This window comes from Scyliorhinus canicula, chromosome 2 (assembly GCF_902713615.1).
Source record: "Scyliorhinus canicula chromosome 2, sScyCan1.1, whole genome shotgun sequence".
In the NCBI taxonomy this organism is placed as follows: Eukaryota; Metazoa; Chordata; class Chondrichthyes; order Carcharhiniformes; family Scyliorhinidae; genus Scyliorhinus; species Scyliorhinus canicula.
The window spans coordinates 162609532-162633570 of NC_052147.1; the positions used below are offsets into that span (position 1 = coordinate 162609532).

Sequence of the window (24039 nt, forward strand, 5' to 3'; positions counted from 1 at the left end):
GAAGTGAGGTGTCCAGATGATGTAAAAGAGGAACTGCTTGAGAGAAGCGCTGTCCTTTCTGATGGAACCTGCACGCATGTTAAATGTTTGATTTGGAGATCGGCCACTTGCTTTTCAGCCGAAAAGCTTGTGACCAACTTACATGCACGTTAGCTTGTCCGCAGATATTTCTGAGAACTTGACTCAGCTGAAATGTCTGGAGCCCAGCTCAATGTTTCACTAGGAGCATCTTGGCTCCTCCCCTTTTTTTTCCAGGTGCCCCTCTATTCCGGGAATAGAGGCTGCAATTCCACAATGACTACATTCTTGCCCGTTCGTTTCAGGTTGCTCAGGCAGTGGAGAAACGGCATTGAGGACCCGCCCTGTCTGAGGACCACCCCTCTGGTCAGCTAAGCTCGGGTACAGCACAGCACGCCCTACCCAGGTATCCCATTCAATCTTACCCGTCGCGGCCCATACGCAACTCATTCGACATTTTTCGTTTCTAAAGCTTGGTTTCATTTTGTTTAAGGTAGCCCTTCGGCCGCCACTCCATATGCTATTTACATCCAAGAACATTTGGGATGGTAAATTGCTACACTCTGCGAGACGGCTCACACTGGTTTAATAGATAAGTATATGTCTGGTCCTAAATCCGTTTTGAAAAAGAAAATGAGGGAGTCACATGGAGGTGACCATCATAAAGGGAAAATTGGAACAAGAGGACAGATATACTTAAAGTCAAGATATCAAGCTGAACACTAACAGATAATATGCTTGATCCCTTAGCTTTCGGACGTTCAGGAAAGGAACCGAAGCAACAGCACAGCAAGATCCCAGAAGAGAAGAGAAGAGAAGATGAAGAGCACTCGAATTGCTATGTTTTTAGCTATTGTGGCATCTGTGTGGTTGCGCGTGGACGCGAACCCCCTTTCCCACAGTACAACGTTTGCTAACTTCTCCCAAACCCAGACCACCCCCAGCCCAGTCAATGGTAACATTACCCCGACCTAGTGTACCAAATTTCTGACATGGTACTCCTTGTCATATGTAATAGAATCACTCTTGGTGATTGCAGTCCTATGTATCATAGTCCAGACCCTCAGGATGAGGAAATGGAGAAGGAGAGCCCACTGCTCGTGGGCCTCAACAGTGTACAGAGTACAATCCCCCATTTTTGGATTCCACCAATCCCCCCAACCCCTTGATGTATAATAAAGGATTTAATTTTGATACGATCTGTAAATAAAGATTATTGCGGATGTATTATAATGTTCTGCGCTCAACTGCCGAGTCAGAAAATTAAATGTAAAGATGCTGTTGTATGAATGAGTAAGGGTTTAGAATGTTGTAGAATGTTTTAAATATGAGATGAGAGTAGTTTATTAAGATAGTTAGAGGTTCCCGATTCAAATGGGTAATGCATGTTCCCTTTGACATAGCGCCAATCAGAAATTGTCAGTTAAAATTTTTTTTTGCCATAGTTGAGGAAAGAATAGAAGCCATGGAAATCGCTGAGGTCAGGGGACCCAAAGACACCGTACTTAGGTGATCATGATTTCTCATGAGGATCACAAGGAGGGAGTGTAGCCACCGAAGTTAGCCATTCCCTAAATACAAAATGGAGGAACGCAAAAAATACAGGTTAAAATGGACAATGTTTGCAGCACCAGCAGGCTGCACCTAGCAAATGTGGATTCTGTCTGCTAAGAAAGCAGACAGCACCGAAATGAACATTCCGCATACTAATGAGGCAATCTCCGGGATAGATAGCATATTAATGGAACGATTCCAGAGACAATGGACACAAATGGGGAAGTAACTGCAACATTGTATAGAATACCAGACACCCGGCACCAGCGGGGTTCGAAAACAAAGAACCTGAAAGCCCGCCCAGTAGCCAAGGAACAGCCTCAGTATTGGGGGGATTCAAACATATCGATTGGGAAGGGACCCAATCGATTCTGAGCAGGTAAAAGTGTCCGCCCAAAGGGGTGCAGATCCCTGGGACCTATAAAAGACAGGTCCCACACTTAGTTCGTTCTTCTTGTCCAGCCCTCCTCTCTCCTTGACCAGCTCTCCTCTGTGGACCAGCACCTCGACCAGCTTTTGCCAAGAAGACCTTGAACGAGAGAGAGGAGAGGTTTGGGACAGCAGCCGCCAGCAAGTATGTGTCTCACAACGATCGCTACCAGAAATAGACACTCCTGACCCCCTTTTAACCTATACCAACCTGAAGTCTGCAGACCAGAGCAGAGCAAGAGGCCTTGTTCCCTGATCCGGCAGTTCCTTCGAGTTAAGTGTTAGTTTATTTAGCGGTAGGAATAGTTTAATCATTTTAGCGTGTGCATGGGTAGTTTTAGAATTGTATTATAATAAACTCAGTTGTTTGAACTTACTAATTGGTGTATGGTTTTATTGCTATGAACTTCACCTTTAAACTCGTGACGGTATCTTAACGATACCTGGCGATTCCAGAGCTAAGTAAAGAAACAGAGCCAAATTGAGTGTTAAGCACACTCACCCAGAACGAGCAACACAGTCACCTGAGGCCAGAATTGAACCCGGGTCCCTGGAGCTGTGAGATGGCAGCAGTACTAACCACTGTGCCACCTTGTGGGACAGTGGGTAATGTCACTGCCTCTGCGTCAGAAACACCAGGTTCAAGTCCCACCCAAGACTTGCTGACTAAGGAAGATCAGCCAAACATATTGAATATAAACTTGCAAAATCTTCCCACACATGTCAAAGCAGGTGGCAAAAATAAGAGAGATTCCATGTCAACAGATGATGGAAACAAATTTCTCTACCACCACTATTCAAAGGTCCGGGCTACATTTACCTGGGCTACAGCTGTTCTGAACCTTGAGGAAGTTGGCCCTCCTCCAATTACTCTATATTGGCCCTTGTTCTTTTCCATAGATAATTTAGATCTTACATTTTAACCATTGTTTCCTGAATGTCCCCGTATTGACAATTGATCCACTTGACCTACCTCATTCCTTGGAACCAGATCTAAAAATGTTTGCGTGTTGTAATCAGACCAGCTGACCCAGGAAGAAGTCTGGAAGCAGACATAGCGGATGACCTGTGCTGGATTGCGCTGTTCATTTTCCCATCTTGGTGCCATGCAGTATTATCCCAGTGAAAGAAAAAATACAAAGCCCATACACTGCCTCATCTTCCAAACACTCACTATTCCCAATCTATACCAGTTCAAGCCACCCTGCCGCCCATGATGTCCCCTCATGTCCCCTTCCACCCATTCTCTAGGACCCCTTGCCATCCGGAGACTGGGCCAATGTGAATATTTCCTGGTAATTTTAAAATATGCATCACTTTAGTTCTGTTGATATTTACCTTCATTCCAAGGTTCATGCTTGCTGTTATTAGCTGATCTATTAATTCCTGTAAACCTTCTTCTGTGCTCGCTACAAGTGCTTCATCATCTACAAATTTAATTTATGTTATTATTCACACAGTCACCCCCAACTTCTACCATTAGTGTTAAATTCTGCATCTTCATCTGCTTTTTTAATGCCTGCAGCCTAGAGGCAGAGTGGATGGAAAACCCTCTTTTACATTCTCAGGTAGAAAATTCTAACATTGCAGTGAGACTGAGAGCCAATCTGGTGGAGGTCCGTCAAGTGGCTGTGACCCAGAGGAAATTTTATAGCCTGCAGGTTCTAACTGAAGGCACAAACCAGAGGATCCAATCCCACAAATGGGTTTCAACACTTTGCGTCCCAGGAAGATAACCAATACAAAGACTACAACTTCAGCAATGAAGATAGCCATCTTACTTCCCTTTTAATCCCCATTATTTTGATCCTTCCCTTTTCCACTGTGTGTTTGTCTTGTGTATATGCAGGCGGAAGGTACAATTGTAAAAGAGAGGAGTAATTAGATCAGCAGACCATTGTTCTATTATCACCAGGACATGTGTATCTCTTGTTATAACTAAAAAATTATTAAGTTTTACTTAAACGTCTAGGGCGGGATTCTCTAATCCCGCGACAGAGTGTCCACGCCGTCGCGTTTTACGATGCGTGAATGGGCTGACCCCATGACTAATTCTAGCTCCTACAGGGGGCCAGCACGGCACTTGAGCAGTTCACTCCGCTCCAGTTGCTGATCCTGGTGCGAACTGGGCGCCCTGGGATCTGCGCACATGTGCAGTGGCTTCCTTCAATGTGCCGGCCCCGATGCAACATGGCGCAGGACAACAGGAGTTGACGCGTAGGAAAGGAGGCCCCCAGCTAGAGAGGCCGGCCCACCGATCGGTGGGCGCGATCGCAGGCCAGGCCACATCGGAGGCTCCCCCTGGGGTCAGACCCTCCCCCCCTCCGCCCCCCACAAGCCGCCCCCAACCCTTCCATGCTGAGTTCCCACCGGCTGAGAGCAGCGTTTTCACGGTGGCCGCTCGGCCCATCCCAGGCCAAGAATCGGCGGGCCGGCCGCGTAATGCGGCTCTCGACCGGCGCCACGCCAACCACGCCGGCACCAATGGCACCGATTCTCCAGTCGCGGGGATTCTCTGGCCCAGCCCCGGGTTGAGAGAATTCCGCACCTAGTGCCTGTAAGTCTTGGAGCAGTCAAGGGTCACAAATCTCAGAAAATATATTCAAATTATTGGTTCAGTTATGTTGGGACTCCAGCACCTGCGGGGCTGAAATTGAGCACGCGCTAGCTGCTGGTGTTGTAACACATGGATGCCATGGGCTCCTACCTTCGCTCTTCATCTCCCATGTGAGACCTTATTACAAGCCGTGCTGAAGTCCAAGTAGAATACTTTAAATGCACAGCCCTCATCTACGCACCAGGGCACATCTTCACAAAATTCAAAGAAATTGGGGCCATTTTAAAATGCCGCCTGATGTCAACCCCCTCAGACACCCCACCATGGCCTCTGGACCCCCCCCCCCCCCTCCCCCCATGCCTCAACATACCTCTTAGGAAGCCCTCGAATCCCACCCCCCCCCCACACACATACAAACACACACACCATTTCTTAGGAGCAAGGCAGCACCTCTCCTGGGCCCGATGCCTGGCATGGGCAACTTGGCACCTGGGTACTTTGTCACTGCCAGGCTTGCATGCTGGCACTGCCAGGGTGCCCAAATGCCTCTGTTAGGGTACCTGGGTGACAGTGCCAAGGTGTCCGGGTGCCAGTGGGAGTGCCAGTATACCAACTGGTACAAAGCCCAACCACCCTGGGACCTCCGATGGCCTGGGAAAACCCCCAGGTGGCGTTACACCTGGTCCATGTTTGTGTGGACCAGTGCTCAACGCCGCCGTGGTGAGGTCTCCCAGGTAAGGCCGTTCATTCCTGAGCTTCAGGAGAATCGTGTGCCGTTATGTTTAAAAGTAGACTAATGGGTTATTTAAATATTTAAATCCAGATCTTGCTCAGGTAGCGTGAGGTCCAGATTACGACATTGTGCCAGATCTCATTAGATCTCGCGACGCGTTCTGAACATCACAAATCTCGCGAGAGGACTCTCGAGAAATTTAACAGCGCTGTCACGTCACCGAGTCCGGCGTGATGAGGCTGATCGATCGCGACCATGATCTCCCCTTAACGAAACAATGCTGACTGTTCTTGATTAATCCTTGCCTCTCCAAATGCAGATCAATTTGGTATCTCAGAATTGTTTCTTGTTCAAACTCTAAAAGCAATTCATGCATTCATTCATTTATCTAATAATGGCAATATATAACAAACTATCTATTACAAATTTGGTGATATATTGTAAATTTTAATCTATATATGTAGTCTTTATTTTAAATAGAATTGTGTGTCTCACCTGCTGGAGCATCTGATATGATTTGATGTATTTCATGTTTTTTCAGTGTAGTCAACGGTGACTGAAGTTGCTGTTGAATTGTTGCCACATTGCGCAGATCATTCACCTTGAACACATATTTTGGGGATAATGAAATCTTTTGGAGTTCATCATCATCTGCATTTCCTGACCCAATACTGAAAGGTGCTACACCAGCCTCTTTCAGTGCCAGTGCTGCCTGAGTAACATCATCAGAGGACTTGCTGCCAGTGATTAAGATCAAGAACTGGGGCACATCTTCGTGTATTCTGCTTCCAGCAGAAATATTAAACACATTCTTTTTGACATGCTCCAATGCTTTACCAGTGTTGGCTCGTCGTCCTCCTTTAGGCCTGAGGCCTCTTATTGCTGCCTTCACTTCATCTTTTGTTGAAAAATTGTTCAAGAGGAAATTAACTCTGGGATCATCACTGTATTGTGCAATACCAACTCGGACTTTGTCACTTTCAACATCAAGATTGTCGACAACATTAGAAATGAATCTTTGAACTGAAGGGAAAGCACCTCTGACTTTGTCCGACTCATCGACAAGGAACACAATATCCCTCTTAACAGCATCTGTAACAAACAGGATAAAGATTTTCGTTCAGCACAAACATATTTGTCATGAAATAAGATTTTGTAGAGGCACATTTATTGTTGAGATGTAGGACTTCCATCTGAGATCCAGATAATATAGACTATTTGTGAAGTAAATACAAGCATACAAATTGGGAGCCATTTGCCCCTTGAGCCTGCTCCAACAAGTGACCAAACCAATACGATATTGGGAGTTGTGGATTGAGTCAGAACTTCCATGGTGAAAGATATTTTGAAAATAACCAGCAGCTTCTATAACTTCTTTGAAAGCAACATATCAGGTTATGAGCACTACCGGCATCATTGCCCATCTTTTATTGCCATTGAGAAGACAGATATGCCTGGAAATGTTTGAGAGGGAATTCCAGGATTTTGGCCCAGTGCCAATCAAGGAATGGTGATGTGATTTTCCTCAGGATGGGCCCAAATTTAATGCATTCACCCAAGGTGAGTTTGTTAATATAAAAAGGATCCCCAGACCAGAATTTTCTAGTCCCACCCATGATGGAAAATTTGATGGACCAGCCAAAGGTACATAACCTTGGGTAGTAACCGTTGGGTGGGAATACTGGTCATGGACTGGAAAATTCCAACTCAAAAGTCTTTCATTGACATATACACAATAAAAGGATGGTAAAAGTAGGAAGGCCTAATTAGGAACCAAAAACGGGATTTGCAAATGGGGTCAGAGGGCATAGCTGAGAGGTAGTTCAACACTTGAGCGATTTACAATCGCTCTGGAAGAGGAAGTATTGGATCAGCTACCTGTACTTAAAGTTGGTAAGGTACCAGGACTGTATGAGATGCATCCAAGGCTACTGATGAAAGTGAGAGTGGAAATTACAGAGGCACTGGACATAATTTTACAGTCTTCCCTCGGCTGCAGAATTAGAAATGTTACCACTTTGTTCAAAAAAAGGGTGTAAAGGTCAGCCCAGAAATTACAGGCCAATTACTGGGGAAACACAGGGAAATTGGACCTCAGAGCAAGAGTAGGCCATTTTGGCCTTCAAACATGCCTTGCCATTCAGTTAAATCATGACCACTTTCCTGCCTGCCCCCAATAACTCTTGACTCCTTACCTATCAAAAATCTATCAAGACCCTACCCTTCATTGCTTTCTGGGGAAGAGAATTCCACAAGATGAATGACCCCCTGAGAGAAAATAATTCTCCTCACCTCTGTCTGACACTCACAAATCTCTTCCCACAAGAAGAAACATTCCATCAGTGTCCACCCTTATCCAGACCCCTCAAGATCTTACGTGTTTGAATAAGTTCACTTCTCCTTCTTCTTAACTCCAATGGGTCTAGGCCCAACTTGTTCGACCTTTCTTCATAAGATAAACCCTTCATCATAGGGATGAATTGTGATCCTTCGCTGAACAGCTTCTATATTTGTATATTTTTTTGAAATAAGGAAACTGTATACAGTTCTCCAGTATTTCAGATGTGATTTCACTAAGGTCCTGTAAGCTGCAGCAGAACTTCACTACTTTTATAGTCCATTCCTCTTGCAATAAATGGCAACATTCCAATTGGCATCCTAATCACTTGTTGTACCTGCAGACAAACATTATGTGATTAACGTACAGGGATCCCCCTGTATCATCAAAATCTGCAATCTCTCTTCATTTAAACAGTATACTGATTTCCTATTCTTCCTGCCAAAATTCAGTAGTTTACATAGAATTTACAGTGCAGAAGGAGGCCATTCGGCCCATCGAGTCTGCACCGGCTCCTGGAAAGAGCACCCTACCCAAGGTTAACACCTCCACCCTATCCTCATAACCCAGTAACCCCACCCAACACTAAGGGCAATTTATCATGGCCAATCCACCTAACCTGCACATCTTTGGACTGTGGGAGGAAACCGGAGCACCCGGAGGAAACCCACGCACACACGGGGAGGATGTGCAGACTCCGCACAGACAGTGACCCAAGCCGGAATCGAACCTGGGACCCTGGAGCTGTGAAGCAATTGTGCTATCCACAATGCTACCGTGCTGCCAATTTAAATTTACCAATGTCACACCCATCTGCCAAATTGTTGCTTAATTCACTTAATCGGTCTATATCCTTTTGCAGACTTTCTACCTCCTTTAGACAACTTATTTCCGACCTGGCTTGGTGTCATAATAAAATTTAGCTACCAGACATTTGGTCCCTTCATGCAATTCATTGACACAGATTGTAAATAGTTGAGAACCCAGGAATGATTGCTGTGGTATTCTACTAGTTACAGCTTGCTAATCCGATAAAGACCCATTTATCCCTACTCTCAACTTCCTGTCAGCGAACTAATCTTTTATCAATGCTAATATGTTACTCCCAGATCGTGTGCTCTTATATTGGGTAGTAATGTTTGATGTGGCACCTCATCAAATGCATTTTGGAAATCCAGGTACGCCACGGGTGGGTTTCTCCGATCTGCCAGCCGCTTTTTCCCAGGTGGCGTGCCCTTGTCGGCAGTGGGATTCTCCCTTCCCGCTATCTGCCAATGACATTTCTCATTGTGACTACCCTATGCCACTGGGAAACCCGCAGGCATAGGTGCACTGCCAGTGCAATGGAGAATCCTGCTGCCGGAGAATCCCGCTGCACATCTGCAGTTTCCCTTTATCCACCTTGAAAGTTACTTTGTCAGAAAATCTAACAGATTAGTTGAATATAATTTCCTTTTCATAAAGCCATGTTAGCTCTACCTGATAACACTGCTATAACCTTAATAACCTACATGCACATCGGTGTCAACTGAAACATTTAAATCAGCAATTCATGCCTATTTAAGGGCCTTCACACAGCAAGTAGTGGGTGGGGCTGTCACTTTGCAGGAAGCCCCAAAAGCATACCCAGTTATGTTTGACTGTAGGTTCCTCGAGAAGAGGGTCCATTGTATAAAGATGCTCACTGGTTCATTAGCCCGGCATTGGGAAGGGTGAGGGACCTGGCATTGGAATGGGCCCCCTGCTGGCCCCTGTCCCCTTCTCCTGTGACCCCAATCCTGCCCACAATCAGCTGCGACTTGGGTCCCTCATCAATTCAAGGACTCTCTCTGGGTGCATGATAAATAGTTGCCATCCCTTCCCTTAGAGTCCTCTATATTTTGGACAGCTACTGCCTGTGATTGACTGGCAGTTCTTGAGGGTGGGATTTCAAAACCGTGGTTCTTGATCCCAGCAAAGGCCTACCTACTAGCCATTTGATGCCTTGCCCAAAGGTGACAATTTGGAGTATTAAATAAAACCCAAGGGAGACTTGGAGATGGTGTTCCCAGGCATCTGTTGCCCTTGTGGTAATATAGGTTGTGAGTTTTGGACGCATTATTGAAAAAGTCATGTCAAGTCCTGTGAAGGAGGCAGTGTGTATTGAAGATATGGGCTACTGGTTAAACATTTTGTCTTGGATGGTGTTCAGCTTATAATAGCACCAGAAACAGGAGCAGGAATAGTTTTTTGAATGGTGTTGTAGCTACATTTTTTGAAATGATTTGTTCAGTTGCGTTATCTTAGAGGGATTGCTGGAAGTCACTCTGAAATGAGAAATAGTAAGATTTTTGGAACAAATTTTGTTGGGTCAGGAAGAGCATAAATACTCCTGGCTGCACAAAATTAATTCTACCTTTACAGCCTCTACACGGCTACACCCTGCTCCTATTTGTACCCTCTTACGGTAATTCTGTCACCCAGCTTGGTGGTGGAGTTGTCAGATCTCCCCCTCCCCACACATCCTCCTGCCATGCACAGGAATTCAACATTTGAATAAGGTCACTTGGAAGGGGGGGGTCAACAATGAGCCAAGAAAGACAGCTTTGTGTTTGAAACAATTTACAAGGACAATTCAGGTGGCGATAAAGAGCTTCGATGAGAAAAATAAATAACCATTGACAAGGCAGAGCAAGATAATTGGGTAGAGATTCTGCTTTGGATGCAATCAATGACCTGAGGACAGTTCTTGAGAACAATTCCTCCCATGTCTCTGCTCGAAGCAATTTGCATATTAGTGAATGTAAATTCTACCATACGTTAGAGCACCATTTTCAAATAGAATTAACTAAATCTTCCATGGGATTGTAAACACTGACAAATTGCCACCCTGCTGCTTTTTATTTCCCCAGGGCTGAAGCCCAGACGTGCTGTCAAATGTACAATGTAGCTGCGCCTGGAGTCCTTTCTATGCAGTGCTATCAGGGAAGTGAGGCAATGCCCACTTTTCGTATCACTAGCTGCAGTAAACCAGTATGTTTAAAGGTCCCAGCCACTTGGACAGGAAAGAAGGTGTGTAAGGTATGTGTGTAGGATGGGTCGAAGGCGGGGTTTGTGGCAGGTGGTCAGGGGATGTTGGGGGTAGCCGAATGGTGGATATACTCAAGGTGGCTGGGAGGGTTGTCAAATGGTCAACAGGATTGGCGGGAGATTGTGGGGCTCAGGAAGAGAAGAATCCAGTTGCAAAAGGTAGTTGGGAGGTGGGTAAGAGGGTAGTCAGTTGGCTGTAGGAAGTAAGGGCACTCATGTGGTATTGGATGATCAAGGGGAGGTAGTCAGGGTGAGAGATAGTCGGTGGAGGTCAGGTGGATAGATAGGAGTGGAATCAGTACTGTAGTTACCCTGGATTTAGAAATTATTTTAATCCTTCTCACTTTTCCTGCATAATTATTCTTAGATAGTCAGAACCATCTGCAGTCTCCAAGTTAATTTGGAACTTTGGATGGTCTCCAGTGCAGTTCAGAACATAGAACATACAGTGCAGAAGGAGGCCATTCAGCCGATCGAGTCTGCACCGACCCGCTTAAGCTCTCACTTCCACCCTATCGCCGTAACCCAATAACCCCTCCTAACCTTTCTTAGTCACTAAGGGCAATTTCTCATGGCCAATCCACCTAACCTGCACGTCTTTGGACTGTGGGAGGAAACCGGAGCACCCGGAAGAAACCCACGCAGACATGGGGAGAACATGCAGACTCCGCACAGACAGTGACCCAAGCCAGGAATCGAACCTGGGACCCTGGCGCTTTGAAGCCACAGTGCTAATCACTTGTGCTACCGTGCTGCCCTTTCATTGGAAGTTTTAATGTCCAGGGCAATTTCATGTAGTCCACGCATGGGACATCCAGGGTGGTACTCCAGCAATCTTCTGGGGTACCTCTGGGTATGACCATCCTGGGAAATGGAAAATCTGGGCCAAGTTATTAAAAGCATTTTTTTCACAAAAAGGTACTCAGTATATTTATTTAGTGTAGTATAATTAATAAAGTTGAAAAAAAGTTATCACAAAATAAACATTTTCAATCAGAGTGTTTAGATTACCAGCTAGGAGTAACACAATTTTAAATAACAAAAATTGACTTTACAAACAGCACAGGACAATTTGTCAGTTATATTGAGGTGCAGTAGTCAGTTTATTTTGAAACAATTATTTAAAGTTATATTTAAAAATTTTGAAAGCATACCTATTTGTATCTTTTCAGTCCCAGAATTAAATTTAGCATTAGTTTAGGAGCTCCGTGGAGGGTGCACAAACAGACAGATGCAAATTTGGCTGAAAGTCTCAATGGTGATTAATTCTTTCATTATTAGTTATTTGGCTAGTGTCTACTTTTAGTACAATGTTTGATTAATCGTGCCAAAGAGATATGTAGCAAATAAAAATGTCTGTAAATAGGTCAGAGTGACCAGATGTGGCATGAGTGATACTCACAAATAAAATCAGCTATTGGACCAAGGTACGAGTATAGTTTCAAACATTTGTTCAAAACTGAGATTTATTTACCATTCCAGTCACCCACTGTACTGTGCACAGAGGACTGAATAGTATGAATTGCACGAAGGGTGGGTCTGTACCCTGACATCCGGGCCCATCATCAGTACATGCCCGACAACATGCAGATTGATGCTCCTTAGCGTCAAGGGTAAGTTAGAGGTCTTCAACCGGCCCAATGAGTGCAGGTGGGTGAGATGTCCACTTTCTGAGGTCGAAGGCTGTGACCCGGACCAAGTTCACAGCCAGAACCTTAAAGGCATCCCTTGCACAGGACAGTGTCAAGGTGACCCAGCAGATTAATCATTTTGTGAAATTTGGTTGATAATCTAGGACTTGTGCAGTTTTCAGGCATGTAGAGTAAGAGTCTTTAATTTCTAGTTACTGTCTCCAAACCTTGTCACTCTTCATTGGTTGCATTCTTTTTAAACCTCAGCAAGTCTCCCATTGCTTATTATTACAAACCGGTGTGATGACGTTGGAAATTCTGTCTGTGTCATCATGCACAATATTACATTCTGCACTGCAGGAATCTGAGTGCATATTATTCAACCCACATTATCAAAGCAGTAGAAGTTGGGCCACTTAAAATGCAAAGAAGTCTTGAAGACCAACCACATTAGCTGATCAGTTGAAGAATTCCATTCTTGCTAACAGACTGTGATGAGTTGTAAGCAATTCGTTAGAGGCAATTCGAAGAATTTTTTTAAATAAATAATAATAATCGCTTATTGCCACATGTAGGCTTCAATTAAGTTACTGTGAAAAGCTCCTAGTTAGAGTACCCAATTATTTTTTTTTCAATTAAGGGGCAATTTAGCGTGGCCAATCCGCCTAATCTGAACACCTTTGGGTTGTGGGGATAAAACCCACGCAGGCACGGGGAGAATGTACAAACTCCACACGGACAGTGACCCAGGGCTGGGACTTGAACCCGGATCCTCAGTGCCGTAGGCTGCAGTGCTAACCACTGTGCTGCGTGCCGCCCCTCAATCCGAAGAAATGAGTGTGAGGTGCCATCATCAAGCAAACTCCCCCTCGCTGCAACTCGCAGCTTGTGGAAATAAGGGAAACCTGCAAGCTCTAAAGTGAAGGGTGGCGGGGTAGGAGAAATATAATTTTAGCCAAGTGGAGAAAGGGGGTGAATGAGAGTTGAGGGTTAACATGCTGACAACAAGCAGGAGTTTGATTTGCAGGTCAGGGTGCAGGAACATTTTGAAACAGGTGCCTGACACATGACAATTGTCGCCACTCTATCATGTTTCATCTCATACATAGCTTTTTAAATTACATAGCGCTTGAGCGAAGGCATAAACCATGCCCCAGATGAATTTTGCTAAGAGTGGCTGAAATTCTGGACTGAAAACGCAGCTTTGCACCTGGAGAGATACATGCCGGTTTTCAGTCACAGCCTGACACTCTGACAAATTATGGGAAAATCCCACCCTATATCTGTAGATCATAGAAACCTGCTACACATAAGGGTCACGATTTACTGGATTTCTCATGTTTTCTGGACCAATGCCACCGATATCAGTGTTTCACCCTACATTCTAATGGAAGGCAGTCAATTACCTGGCCATCTCAGAATTCACCATCCAATTAGGGTCAATGGACAAGAGACAAGGTTGACTGTGCAATTGACAACCCTACATTTAAAAGGATGTTGGCAACCTGTGTGCCCCCAGGTCCAGCATTAAACTGACTCCCTCCAAAATGGGTGGCACGGTAGCAAAGTGGTTAGCACTGTTGCTTCACAGAACCAGGGTGCCGGGTTCGAATGCCAGCTTGGGTCACTGACTGTGTGGAGTCTGCACATTCTCTCATTAACTGCGTGGGTTTCTTCCGGAAAGCATCAAAGCCCGGTGGCCGAGTTTCTCACACCGCCGCTCCTAGCCCCCTGGGGGAGGGTGAATACGGTGCGAGAAGCGGCCTCCAATGCCGTCGTGAAACTCGGCCGAGTTCATGACGGCCTTCCCGATGCCGCGGGGGAGCGGAGAATCGCGCCCTGGGATTCTGCACTCCTGTTAAGATCGGGCATGAATGGCAGCAGGAGCACAAAAGCCCGCGAGATTAGGTGGAGCACGGTAACACATGTGGATATCACTGTGGCTTCACAGCACCAGGGTTCCAGGTTCGATTCCCCACTGGGTCACTGTATGTTCTGAGTTTGCACGTTCTCCCTGTGTCTGCGTGGATTCACTCCGTGTGCTCCGGTTTCCTCCCACAGTCCAAAGACGTGCAGGTTAGGTGGATTGGCCATGAGAAATTCCCCGTAGTGTCCAAAAAAGGTTAGGAGGGGTTATTGGGTTATGGTGTTTGGGTGGAAGTGAGGTCTTAATGGGGGTCAGTGCAGACTCGATTGGCCGAATGGACTCCTTCTGCACTGTATGTTCTATGTTCTATGAGACGCCCAGATCATGTTTTGCGTCAGCGGAATGTCCCATCGCGATTGTTCCACCACACGCTAGTGATGTAACGGGATTCCTGACAATCAACATCAGGAGCCCCATTCGAATACATTTTAATTTAATTACCAGGCCTCTACACCTGATACAGATACCAGGTGGCCAGACCCACCAAAGAGGTTCAGGTGAGCACATCACACAATGGGAAGAGGGTCCTGCCTGGGTAGTAACCTGGCACTGCCCTTCACTAACATTTAATCTACCCTAAAAATGTATAATTCACACATTGTGAGATAAGGCCCTTGCTCCAGGAAAAATAGTGTCTGCTCCTTTGTCTACATACCATCAGCTAATGAGAACAGTTTTTCCTTGTCTACCTCATGCAAAGCTACCATAATCTTGCACCTCTATCAAAAATTCCCTCAATCTTCTTGGCTGCAATGTGAAGAACCCCAGCTTCTCCAACCTTATCTGGGAGGTAAAATCCCCCATCCTTGCAACCATTCTGGTAAATCTCCTCTGCACCTTCTCAAGGACCCTCGTATCTTTTCTGAACTGTGGGGACCAGACCTGGATTCAATAATTTGGTTGCGGCCTAACCATAGCTTTTATAAAGGGTTCACCATAACTTCCTTGTATTTACATTCAACACCTCTATTTCTGAGTTCGAAGATCACATATGCTTTGTGAATGTCTCTCTCAATTTGCCCTGTAATCAGGAAGAAAGTAAGGAGATCCTTGGAAGGGCAAAGCGTGCCTGTTGTTGCGCAATGTTGGCAAAACGTTTGCAAAACGCATTGATTTAAAAATTTAAGACATATTGATAGCCTATGACAGAGTCACCCATGTCTTCACTGGCTGTTGGAGACTGCAGAGTTCTGTTACAGACCATCTAATACATTTGAATCTCTTTATGATCTCCTTTAGACATGTGCAGAGAAGCCTGAAAAAATCATTGGTGAGCTCCTGTCAATGGATTCTGCCTTGGCTTGGAATGCCACTGCAATCATTAACAGAAAAGGATTTAATTTTCTGCAGAACACATGGGGTGGGGGTTTTCGGCCCCTCTGCTATCGGGATTGTCCAGTCCTACCAAAGTCACTGGACATTTGTCTGGGCTGCTGAATTCTTGCAGCAAATGCCTCGATGATGGGGCAAGGAATTTCCGGCCTCGGGCACAGACATTGCACTGAAATTGTATGAGTGTTTTTTTGATTCATCACAGTGTTGTGTTTCCATTCTCATGTAACATACCCTCATTTCTGTTACCTCAGATAGTAATTTCATTACAAACCATATTATCATAGCAATTATTCATGATGTAATTATTGTGATATTTAAACAAAGCAGAGATTCCTCACCTTCAGGTACAGCTGGTCGGATTTGGATTATCTGATCTTTACTCAGTGTCCTCAGTGGTGTCTCCAGAGATTGTTGTAGTGTTTCCACATTCCGCAGATCATTTACCTTGAAAATATAATTAGGGGACAGTGAAATCTGTTGGAGTTCACTTTCGTCTGCGTCACCTGACCCAATACTGAAAGGTGCTACACCAGCTTCTTTCAGAGCTAATGCTGCCCGACTAACATCATCGGATGACTTGCTGCCAGTGAGAAGGATCAAGAATTGGGGTACACCTTCCTCTGCTCTGCCACCAGCAGACTGAGTAAAGATGTTCTTTGTGACATAGTCCAAGGCTGCCCCAGTGTTGGCTCGACGTCCTCCTATTTGGCTGAGACCATTTATTGCGTCCTTCACATCCTGATTTGTGGTGTGGCTGGTTAAGTAGAAGTTGACTCTGGGATTATCACTGTACTGTACCACACCAACTCGGGCTTTATCACGTCCAATGTCAAGATTATCGGCCACTCTGGAAATGAATCTTTGAACTGAAGGGAAAGCACCTCTGACTTTGTCTGATCCATCAACAAGGAACACAATATCCCTCTTAACACCAGCTGTAAGAAATGGAAAATAACTATGTTTATTATTCTACATTAATCTTGGAAATCCAATCAAATGCATTTGAAGCTACCAGATCATAATCTGAGTTTGTATTAAGAGGTTTGTTCATTCAGACAGAAATAGTTGTTTAGATTGGGACCTTTCTTTGTATTTTCCAGTCCTATCTCGCGATTGATTTATTTCAGCAGCTGTACTGTCAGCAACCTAACGAGGTCTTTCAGTAGGCAGTTAATACCCACTTTCGGGCTTCATCCTGTTGTTGTTGTTCAACAAGCAGCTGGCACAGTGTGTTTGCTTGCAAACTCCCAAGAGTCCCTCTTTGTCTGGCAGTCTGCCTGATTGTGGGACCTGGTATGGAGGAGTCTATTGAGAGCATTACTTGCCTGATATTCAATCACATCCTCCTATTTTTGACCAATCACCAACTTCTATCAGCCTAAAGGTTTTGACTGCCCCTTGGAACAAAGTGTCCAGGGAACCTTGACCTTCCCTAATTTTCAACAAAGCCTCCAACACTGACTCCAGCACAATAACTCTGAGCCAAAGTTGTTGAAGTCACAGACACAGGGATCATAATATTATCTCCAGATTTCTACATGTCACCTTCAGGATACAGGACCATCCATGCCATATCTGTCTAACCTTATTGATCAATGAACCAATTAGTTATTAATTAATTAATTAAACACAGCAAAGGTAATAACAATTATCTCGGAGGCAGTCACATCACTTAGGCTCAGTTGAAATTTAAGTTGATAAATGGTCCAAAACAGGATATCATGATGACGAATCAGGTGAGTATAGGGATTCAGCAGATAGTCATGCAAATAAGACTACTTTACTCTTGTACTCCAATCCTCTTGTAATAGAGCCGAACGTGTTACTTGCCTTCCTAATTGCAAATTTCAATACATTACTCCCTGTCTCTTTAGTATGGAGCCGAGACCCCAGCCCTGATCATTGAATCAGATGGAATGGAGACAGGCAATTCAGCCCAAACTGGTCCATGCCAGCCAAAAAGCCCATCTAAGCTAACCCCATTTTCCTGCATTTGGACCATATCCCTCTAAACCTTTCCTATCCATGTATCTGCCAAATACCTTTGAAATGGGGCTGGTTTAGCACTGTGGGCTAAACAGCTAGCTTGTAATGCAGAACAAGGCCAGTAGCGCGGGTTCAATTCCCGTACCGGCCTCCCCAAAAACCCGCCGGAATGTGGCGACTAGGGGCTTTTCACAGTAACTTCATTGAAGCCTACTTGTGACAATAAGTGATTATTATTATTATTAAATGTTGTCAATGTCCCTGCCTCAACCACTTCCTCCGGCAGCTCATTCCACATACAACCACCCTTTATGTAAAAAAATACAACCTCAGGTTCGCAGTAATTCTTTCCCCTCTTCACTTAAACCTATGCCCTCTGCATTCTAGTTCTCGATTCCCCAACCCGAGAAAAAAGACTGAGTGCATTCACCTTATCCATGCCTCTCATGATCTTTACACCTCGATAAAATCACCCCTCAGTGTCCTATGCTCCAAAGGGGAAAGTCCTAGCCCGTCCAATCTCTCCCTGTAACTCAGTTCCTTGAGTCCTGGCAACACCTTTGTAAATCCTTTCTGCAATCACCCCAGTTTAATAACATCTTTCCTGTAGCAAGATGACCAAAACTGAACACAATACTCCAGGTGCGGCCTCACAACTGCAACATAACGTCCCAACTTCTATACTCAATGTCCTGACTGATGAAGGCCAGCATGCCAAAAGCCTTCTTCACTGTGACTCCACCTTTAGAGAACCGTGCACTTGAACTCCAAGGTCACTCTGTTCCACAATATTCCCTAAGGTCCTATCATTCACAGAGAAAGTTCTACGTTGATTTGACTTGCAGTGGCGTGCGGGGAATAGAGCCCTGATACTTATGCGGTTTGGGGGTGGGGGTGGGACTCCCCGATACCTCCGTGATGCATGGAGTGGATCGCCCTGATGCTTTGGGGGGGAGGGGAGTGGTGTCCACTGTGTCTATGGAGGGAGTTTAATTTCAGTGCTGATCGGAGCGCCATTTAAAGATGGCCGCTTGAGCGAAGGCATAAACCATGCCCCAGATGAATTTTGGTAAGAGTGGCTGAAATTCTGGACTGAAAACGCAGCTTTGCACCTGGAGAGATACATGCCGGTTTTCAGTCACAGCCTGACACTCTGACAAATTATGGGAAAATCCCACCCTATATCTGTAGATCATAGAACCCTCTACACATAAGGGTCATGATTTACTGGATCTCTCATGTTTTCTGGACCAATGCCACCGATATCAGTGTTTCACCCTACATTCTAATGGAAGGCAGTCAATTACCTGGCCATCTCAGAATTCACCATCCAATTATGACAATGGACAAGAGACAAGGTTGACTGTGCAATTGACAACCCTACATTTAAAAGCATGTTGGCAACCTGTGTGCCCCCAGGTCCAGCATTAAACTGACTCCCTCCAAAATGGGTGGCACGGTAGCAAAGTGGTTAGCACTGTTGCTTCACAGGACCAGGGATCCGGGTTCGAATGCCAGCTTGGGTCACTGACTGTGTGGAGTCTGCACATTCTCTCATTAACTGCGTGGGTTTCTTCTGGGTGCTCCGGTTTTCTCCCACAAGTCCTGAAGGTCGAGGACATTGTATGCTTTAATGACTCTCTTTTATCATGCCCTGCCACCTTCAATGATTTATGCACAAATACATCCAGGTGCCTCAACATCCCCTTTGGAATTCTATTCTTTATTTTACATTCAGTAGAATTTTCAGATTTTTTTATAAAGTGCCGTCTCAGGTGGGAAAGTGGAGTGAAGTCCATGGGCGGCTTGCTGGCTTTTATCACCATATTTTAAAACTAATTGGGGAAAAAATTCACCTTAATTTTCAGTTGGCATTATCAATCTGATGCCTATCATAAACATACTTTTTCTTTTTTACCTTAATCATATTTGTCCTCCAGGAAGCTCTGGATTAATTTGCCCAACATTTCCTCTTCATTGAAATATACCTTGACTGTGCCTGCACTTTCTTTTAAAGAGATAGTTTTTCCTGTCACCCTTTGATTCCAATTAAATGGGTCTGATCCATCCTTACCTGATGAAGTTGAATTTTCCCAGTGAATTACTCTTACTCTAAATTGTTCCTTGTTCATTTCCATAGCCAACCTTAACCTATGATACAATGATCACGGTTCCCCCGTTAACCAACTGACACTTGATCCACTTGCCCAGCTAATTCCCAAGAACCAGGTCTTATTGGACTGCAAACACACTACAGTGGAAATGTTTCCTGAATATACTCTAGGTGCCCTTGACCCTCTCTGTCCTTTTCTATCCTACTCTGTATTCAGATGCTTAAAGATTCCCGTTATAAACTCTCTTTAATTCCTGCACTTTTTTGTAATTTTTTTGCAAATGTGTCCCTGTATATCCTTCCCACTGGTTGGTGGCCACACCTAACAATGTGACTACGCCAAACAATGTAGTTCACCTTTTGTTTGTTCCTTGGCTCTGGCCAAATACATCTGTGTTTGACCCACCTGAGACACCCTCTCTCTCCAGCACTGTGCTTAATTAATACCGCCACATCACCTTCCTTTCCTATATTTTGTGGAAACCTTGGCTGAGATTTTCCAGCCTCCTCGCAGCGGATATTCCCGCGGCAGAGGCAACTGGCCATTGACCGCCGGCCCTTGTAACCAGGAAAGTTTAATATTCCGCTCTGCCCTACTTGAAGGCAGGTCTCTATAAAAGCCACTGCAACATATTTCCCCATGGGAAATGTTCAGACGAGAGTCCAGTTACTAGTGGTGTACCACAAGGATCTGTTTTGGGGCCACTGCTGTTTGTCATTTTTATAAATGACCTGGAGGAGGGTGTAGAAGGATGGGTGAGTAAATTTGAAGATGACACTAAAGTCGGTGGAGTTATGGACAGTGCGGAAGGATGTTACCAGTTACAGAGGGACAGAGATAAGCAGCAGAGCTGGGCTGAGAGGTGGCAAATGGAGTTCAATGCAGAAAAGTGTGAGGTGATTCATTTTGGAAGGAATAACAGGAAGACAGAGTACTGGGCTAATGGGAAGATTCTTGGTAGTGTGGATAAGCAGAGAGATCTCGGTGTCCATGTACATATATCCCTGAAAGTTGCTACCCAGGTTGAGAGGGTTGTTAAGAAGGCGTACGATGTGTTAGCTTTTATCGGTAGAGGGATTGAGTTTCGGAGCCATGAGGTCATGTTGCAGCTGTACAAAACTCTGGTGCGGCCGCAATTGGAGTATTGCGTGCAATTCTGGTCGCCGCATTATAGGAAGGATGTGGAAGCATTGGAAAGGGTGCAGATGAGATTTACCAGAATGTTACCTGGTGTGGTGGGACGATCTTATGAGGGAAGGCTGAGGGACTTGAGGCTGTTTTCGTTAGAGAGAAGAAGGTTAAGAGGTGACTTAATAGAGGCATACAAGATGATCAGAGGATTAGATCGGGTGGACAGTGAGAGCCTTTTTTCTTGGATGGTGATGTCTAGCACGAGGGGACATAGCTTTAAATTGAGGGGAGATAGAGATAGGACAGATGTCAGAGGTAGGTTCTTTACTCAGAGAGTAGTAAGAGCGTGGAATGCCCTGCCTGCAACAGTAGTGGACTCACCAACACTAAGGACATACAAATGGTCATTGGATAGATACATGGACGATAAGGGAATAGTGTAGATGGGCTTTAGAGTAGTTTCACAGTTCGGCGCAACATCGAGGGCCGAAGGGCCTGTACTGCGCTGTAATGTTCTATGTACTATGATCTATGGTAATCTGCGCCTGTAATTCACCAATCTTATTTACCACACTTCATATTCGCATACATGCAAAACAATTCTAACTTAGACTTTATTTTTTTCTATTGCCCTAAACCCACCCAATACCTTACTATTTCCTATTTTAGTGCTATTTATTTGGTGCACTCTGTATTCCTCTCTGATTGGGGAAGAATGGTCACACAGTGGTTTCTACAGTTGCTTCAAAGCTCCAGGGTCCCAGATTCAATTCCCGGTCACTGTCTGTGTGGAGTCTGCATCTTCTCCCCATGTCTGCGTGGGTTTCCTCCGGGTGCTCCGGTTTCCTCCCACAGTCCAAAGATGTGCAGGTTAGGTGGATTGGCCATGATAAATTAACCTTAGTGTCCAAAAAGGTGAGGTGGGGTTATTGGGTTACGGGGATAGGATGGAGGCGTGGGCTGATGTAGGGTGTTCTTTCCAAGAGCAGACTCGATGGGCCAAAAAGCCTCCTCCTGCACTGTAAATTCTATGATTCTATATTACTTCCTAGTTCCAGAACACCTGCTAAGTTTGTTTAAACTCTCTTCATTAGCACGAGTAAACCATAACACAAGGAAATTGATCCTAGCTCTGTGTATAGCCAACACTGGCCCCATCTCCCACGGTACTGGTCATAATGGGCAGCACGATAGCATAGCGGTTAGCACAGTTGCTTCACAGCTGCAGGGTCCCAGGTTCGTTTCCTGACTTGGGTCACTGTCTGTGTGGAGTCTGCACGTTCTCCCTGTGTGTGCGTGGGTTTCCTCCGGGTCCTCCGGTTTCATCCCACAGTCCAAAGATGTGTGGGTTAGGTGGATTGGCCATGCTAAATTGCCCTCAGTCAATTGGGGGTGACTGGGTTAAGGGGATGGGGTGGAGGAAGCGTGTGCTTGAGTGGAGTGCTCTTTCCAAGGGCCGGTGCAGACTCGATGGGCCGAACGGCCTCCTTCTGCACTGTAAATTCTATGAATCTATGGTCCCAGGAATCTAAAGCCCTGCACTGTCATTCTAGTAACACATTAATCTACTTTATCCTCCCATTTCGATATGCACTTATGCATTTACCGGGAATAATCTAGAAATTAGTATTATTAAAATCCTGCTTGCTAATTCCTTTCCTGGTGCCTTACATTCTGACTGCAGGACCACATCCCTCTTTCTGAATATGTATTGGTACAAATGTGACCACAACTATTCATTTCCCTAAATAGGGTGCTCTGCAGCCACTCAATTACATCCTCCAAATGGTGCCATGGAGACACCAAACCGCCCTGGATTCACGTACACATGAATGCAGCTGCCTGTAGCTCACTATTTGCTGCTGGCGGTATCTTCCAGTCACATCATTTTGCATGGCTCGCCCATCCCACCAGCGTGGATGCCACGGCAGTGGTTGGTTTCAGTGGGACTGGAAGATCAATTCTTTTGGGAGTTGGGATTTTCATATCAGCCGTGCAAAATATCTGTCGGCATTGGTCCAAGAAATATGGTATGACTGGAGTAAATATTCATTAAAAAATATGCAAATTTTATTGGGTAAGACCTTCTCTGGTACAAGCAAAAGCCAATGTCAGGTGGGAAGAGGGGGGGTTGAGCCCACCAAAGGTAATGAGGGCTTTTTCTGCCATATAGTGCATAACTGAAGAAAAATAATGCAGACAGGGATTTGATGTCGTATCTCATTCGCCCGCCTCGCCATTACTACTGCAACTCCCCGTTATAGTATCCCGCCACGTTGGCAATTCTCTCCTGCCACCAGTGTGACAACAGGTTTTGGTGTACTGGTGAAGAGAACCATTGGGGACGCACAGCTGAGTACAGCCTGCAGAGGGGAAGGGATCGTGCCCAGACAGTACTGGGCACTGCCAGGGAGGGTCTACCCTTGGGAAGGTTTCGGCTGGGGGAGTCCCCTAGGGGAGGGTGGGGAGTGGAGGCTCATGTCCATTGGCAGGGGAGGGGGTTCCTTTTATTATTGTTACATGCCGTTGCGGGACCTGTCCCTCCTACTTCCCCTCCCCCACCCCCCACAAAGTGTTTGAAAAAATGGTGGGAAAACCGCAAGGCAGCTGGTGGGCTGCCTCCTGCTTTTCCCACCAGGGACAGTACTTTGCTGTCTGAAAATCTAGAGCCCCCCACCCCGCCCTGCGGAAGGATCTTCCAGTCCCAGGAAAGTGGATGTCGATTGATATTCCTCACCCGTGCCGTCATCGGGGAACCTGCCGAGAGGGTCGTATTCAGCAGGAACAGAAGATCCCCCCCCCCCCGGTGGGGAGGGCTGGAGAATTCCACACTAAGTATTTAATTTTAGTTCTCCTCAGCATGGTTCTGGAGGTTTGCCCCTTTGTGGATATTGGATGAATTGGCAAGGAGAGTGTTTGGCATGAGTTCAGACGAAGTTGGCATGGTGGCTATGAAGGACCATGGGGCATAGGTTGGCATGGAGGGCATGAGGGGCTGTAGGTGTTCGCAGGGGATCTAGTCTCACACAGAGCATCTCCTCTGCACTGCTTCCAGGGGTGCCAAACCTAACTTTCATCAACATCCGTAGCCCTGGAGTGAAAATGAGAACATCCAGGTGCTTTCCTCTGAGTCGGGTTTGCAGAGCCATCTATACATAGTCCCATGTGCAGGCCTCTCTGTTCCTCCACCCACTTGATAATTGTTCCATTTAGTTTA

General features: G+C 45.5%; 1 protein-coding gene across 8 annotated transcripts in view; it reads right to left on the reverse strand.

Moving 5' to 3' along the window:
- Positions 1 to 24039, reverse strand: part of LOC119960740 (collagen alpha-3(VI) chain-like) — a 314544-nt gene that overhangs the window by 125358 nt on the left and 165147 nt on the right. For 7 of the 8 annotated variants that reach the window (XM_038788388.1, XM_038788372.1, XM_038788380.1 and 4 more), the window contains 2 exons: positions 15930 to 16526; positions 5787 to 6383 (listed from right to left, as the gene is read on the reverse strand). In XM_038788388.1, coding sequence (XP_038644316.1) covers positions 5787 to 6383; positions 15930 to 16526 — 1194 coding nt within the window. The remainder of the gene's footprint in view (positions 1 to 5786; positions 6384 to 15929; positions 16527 to 24039) is intronic. The other variant, XM_038788394.1, reaches the window with a different exon arrangement.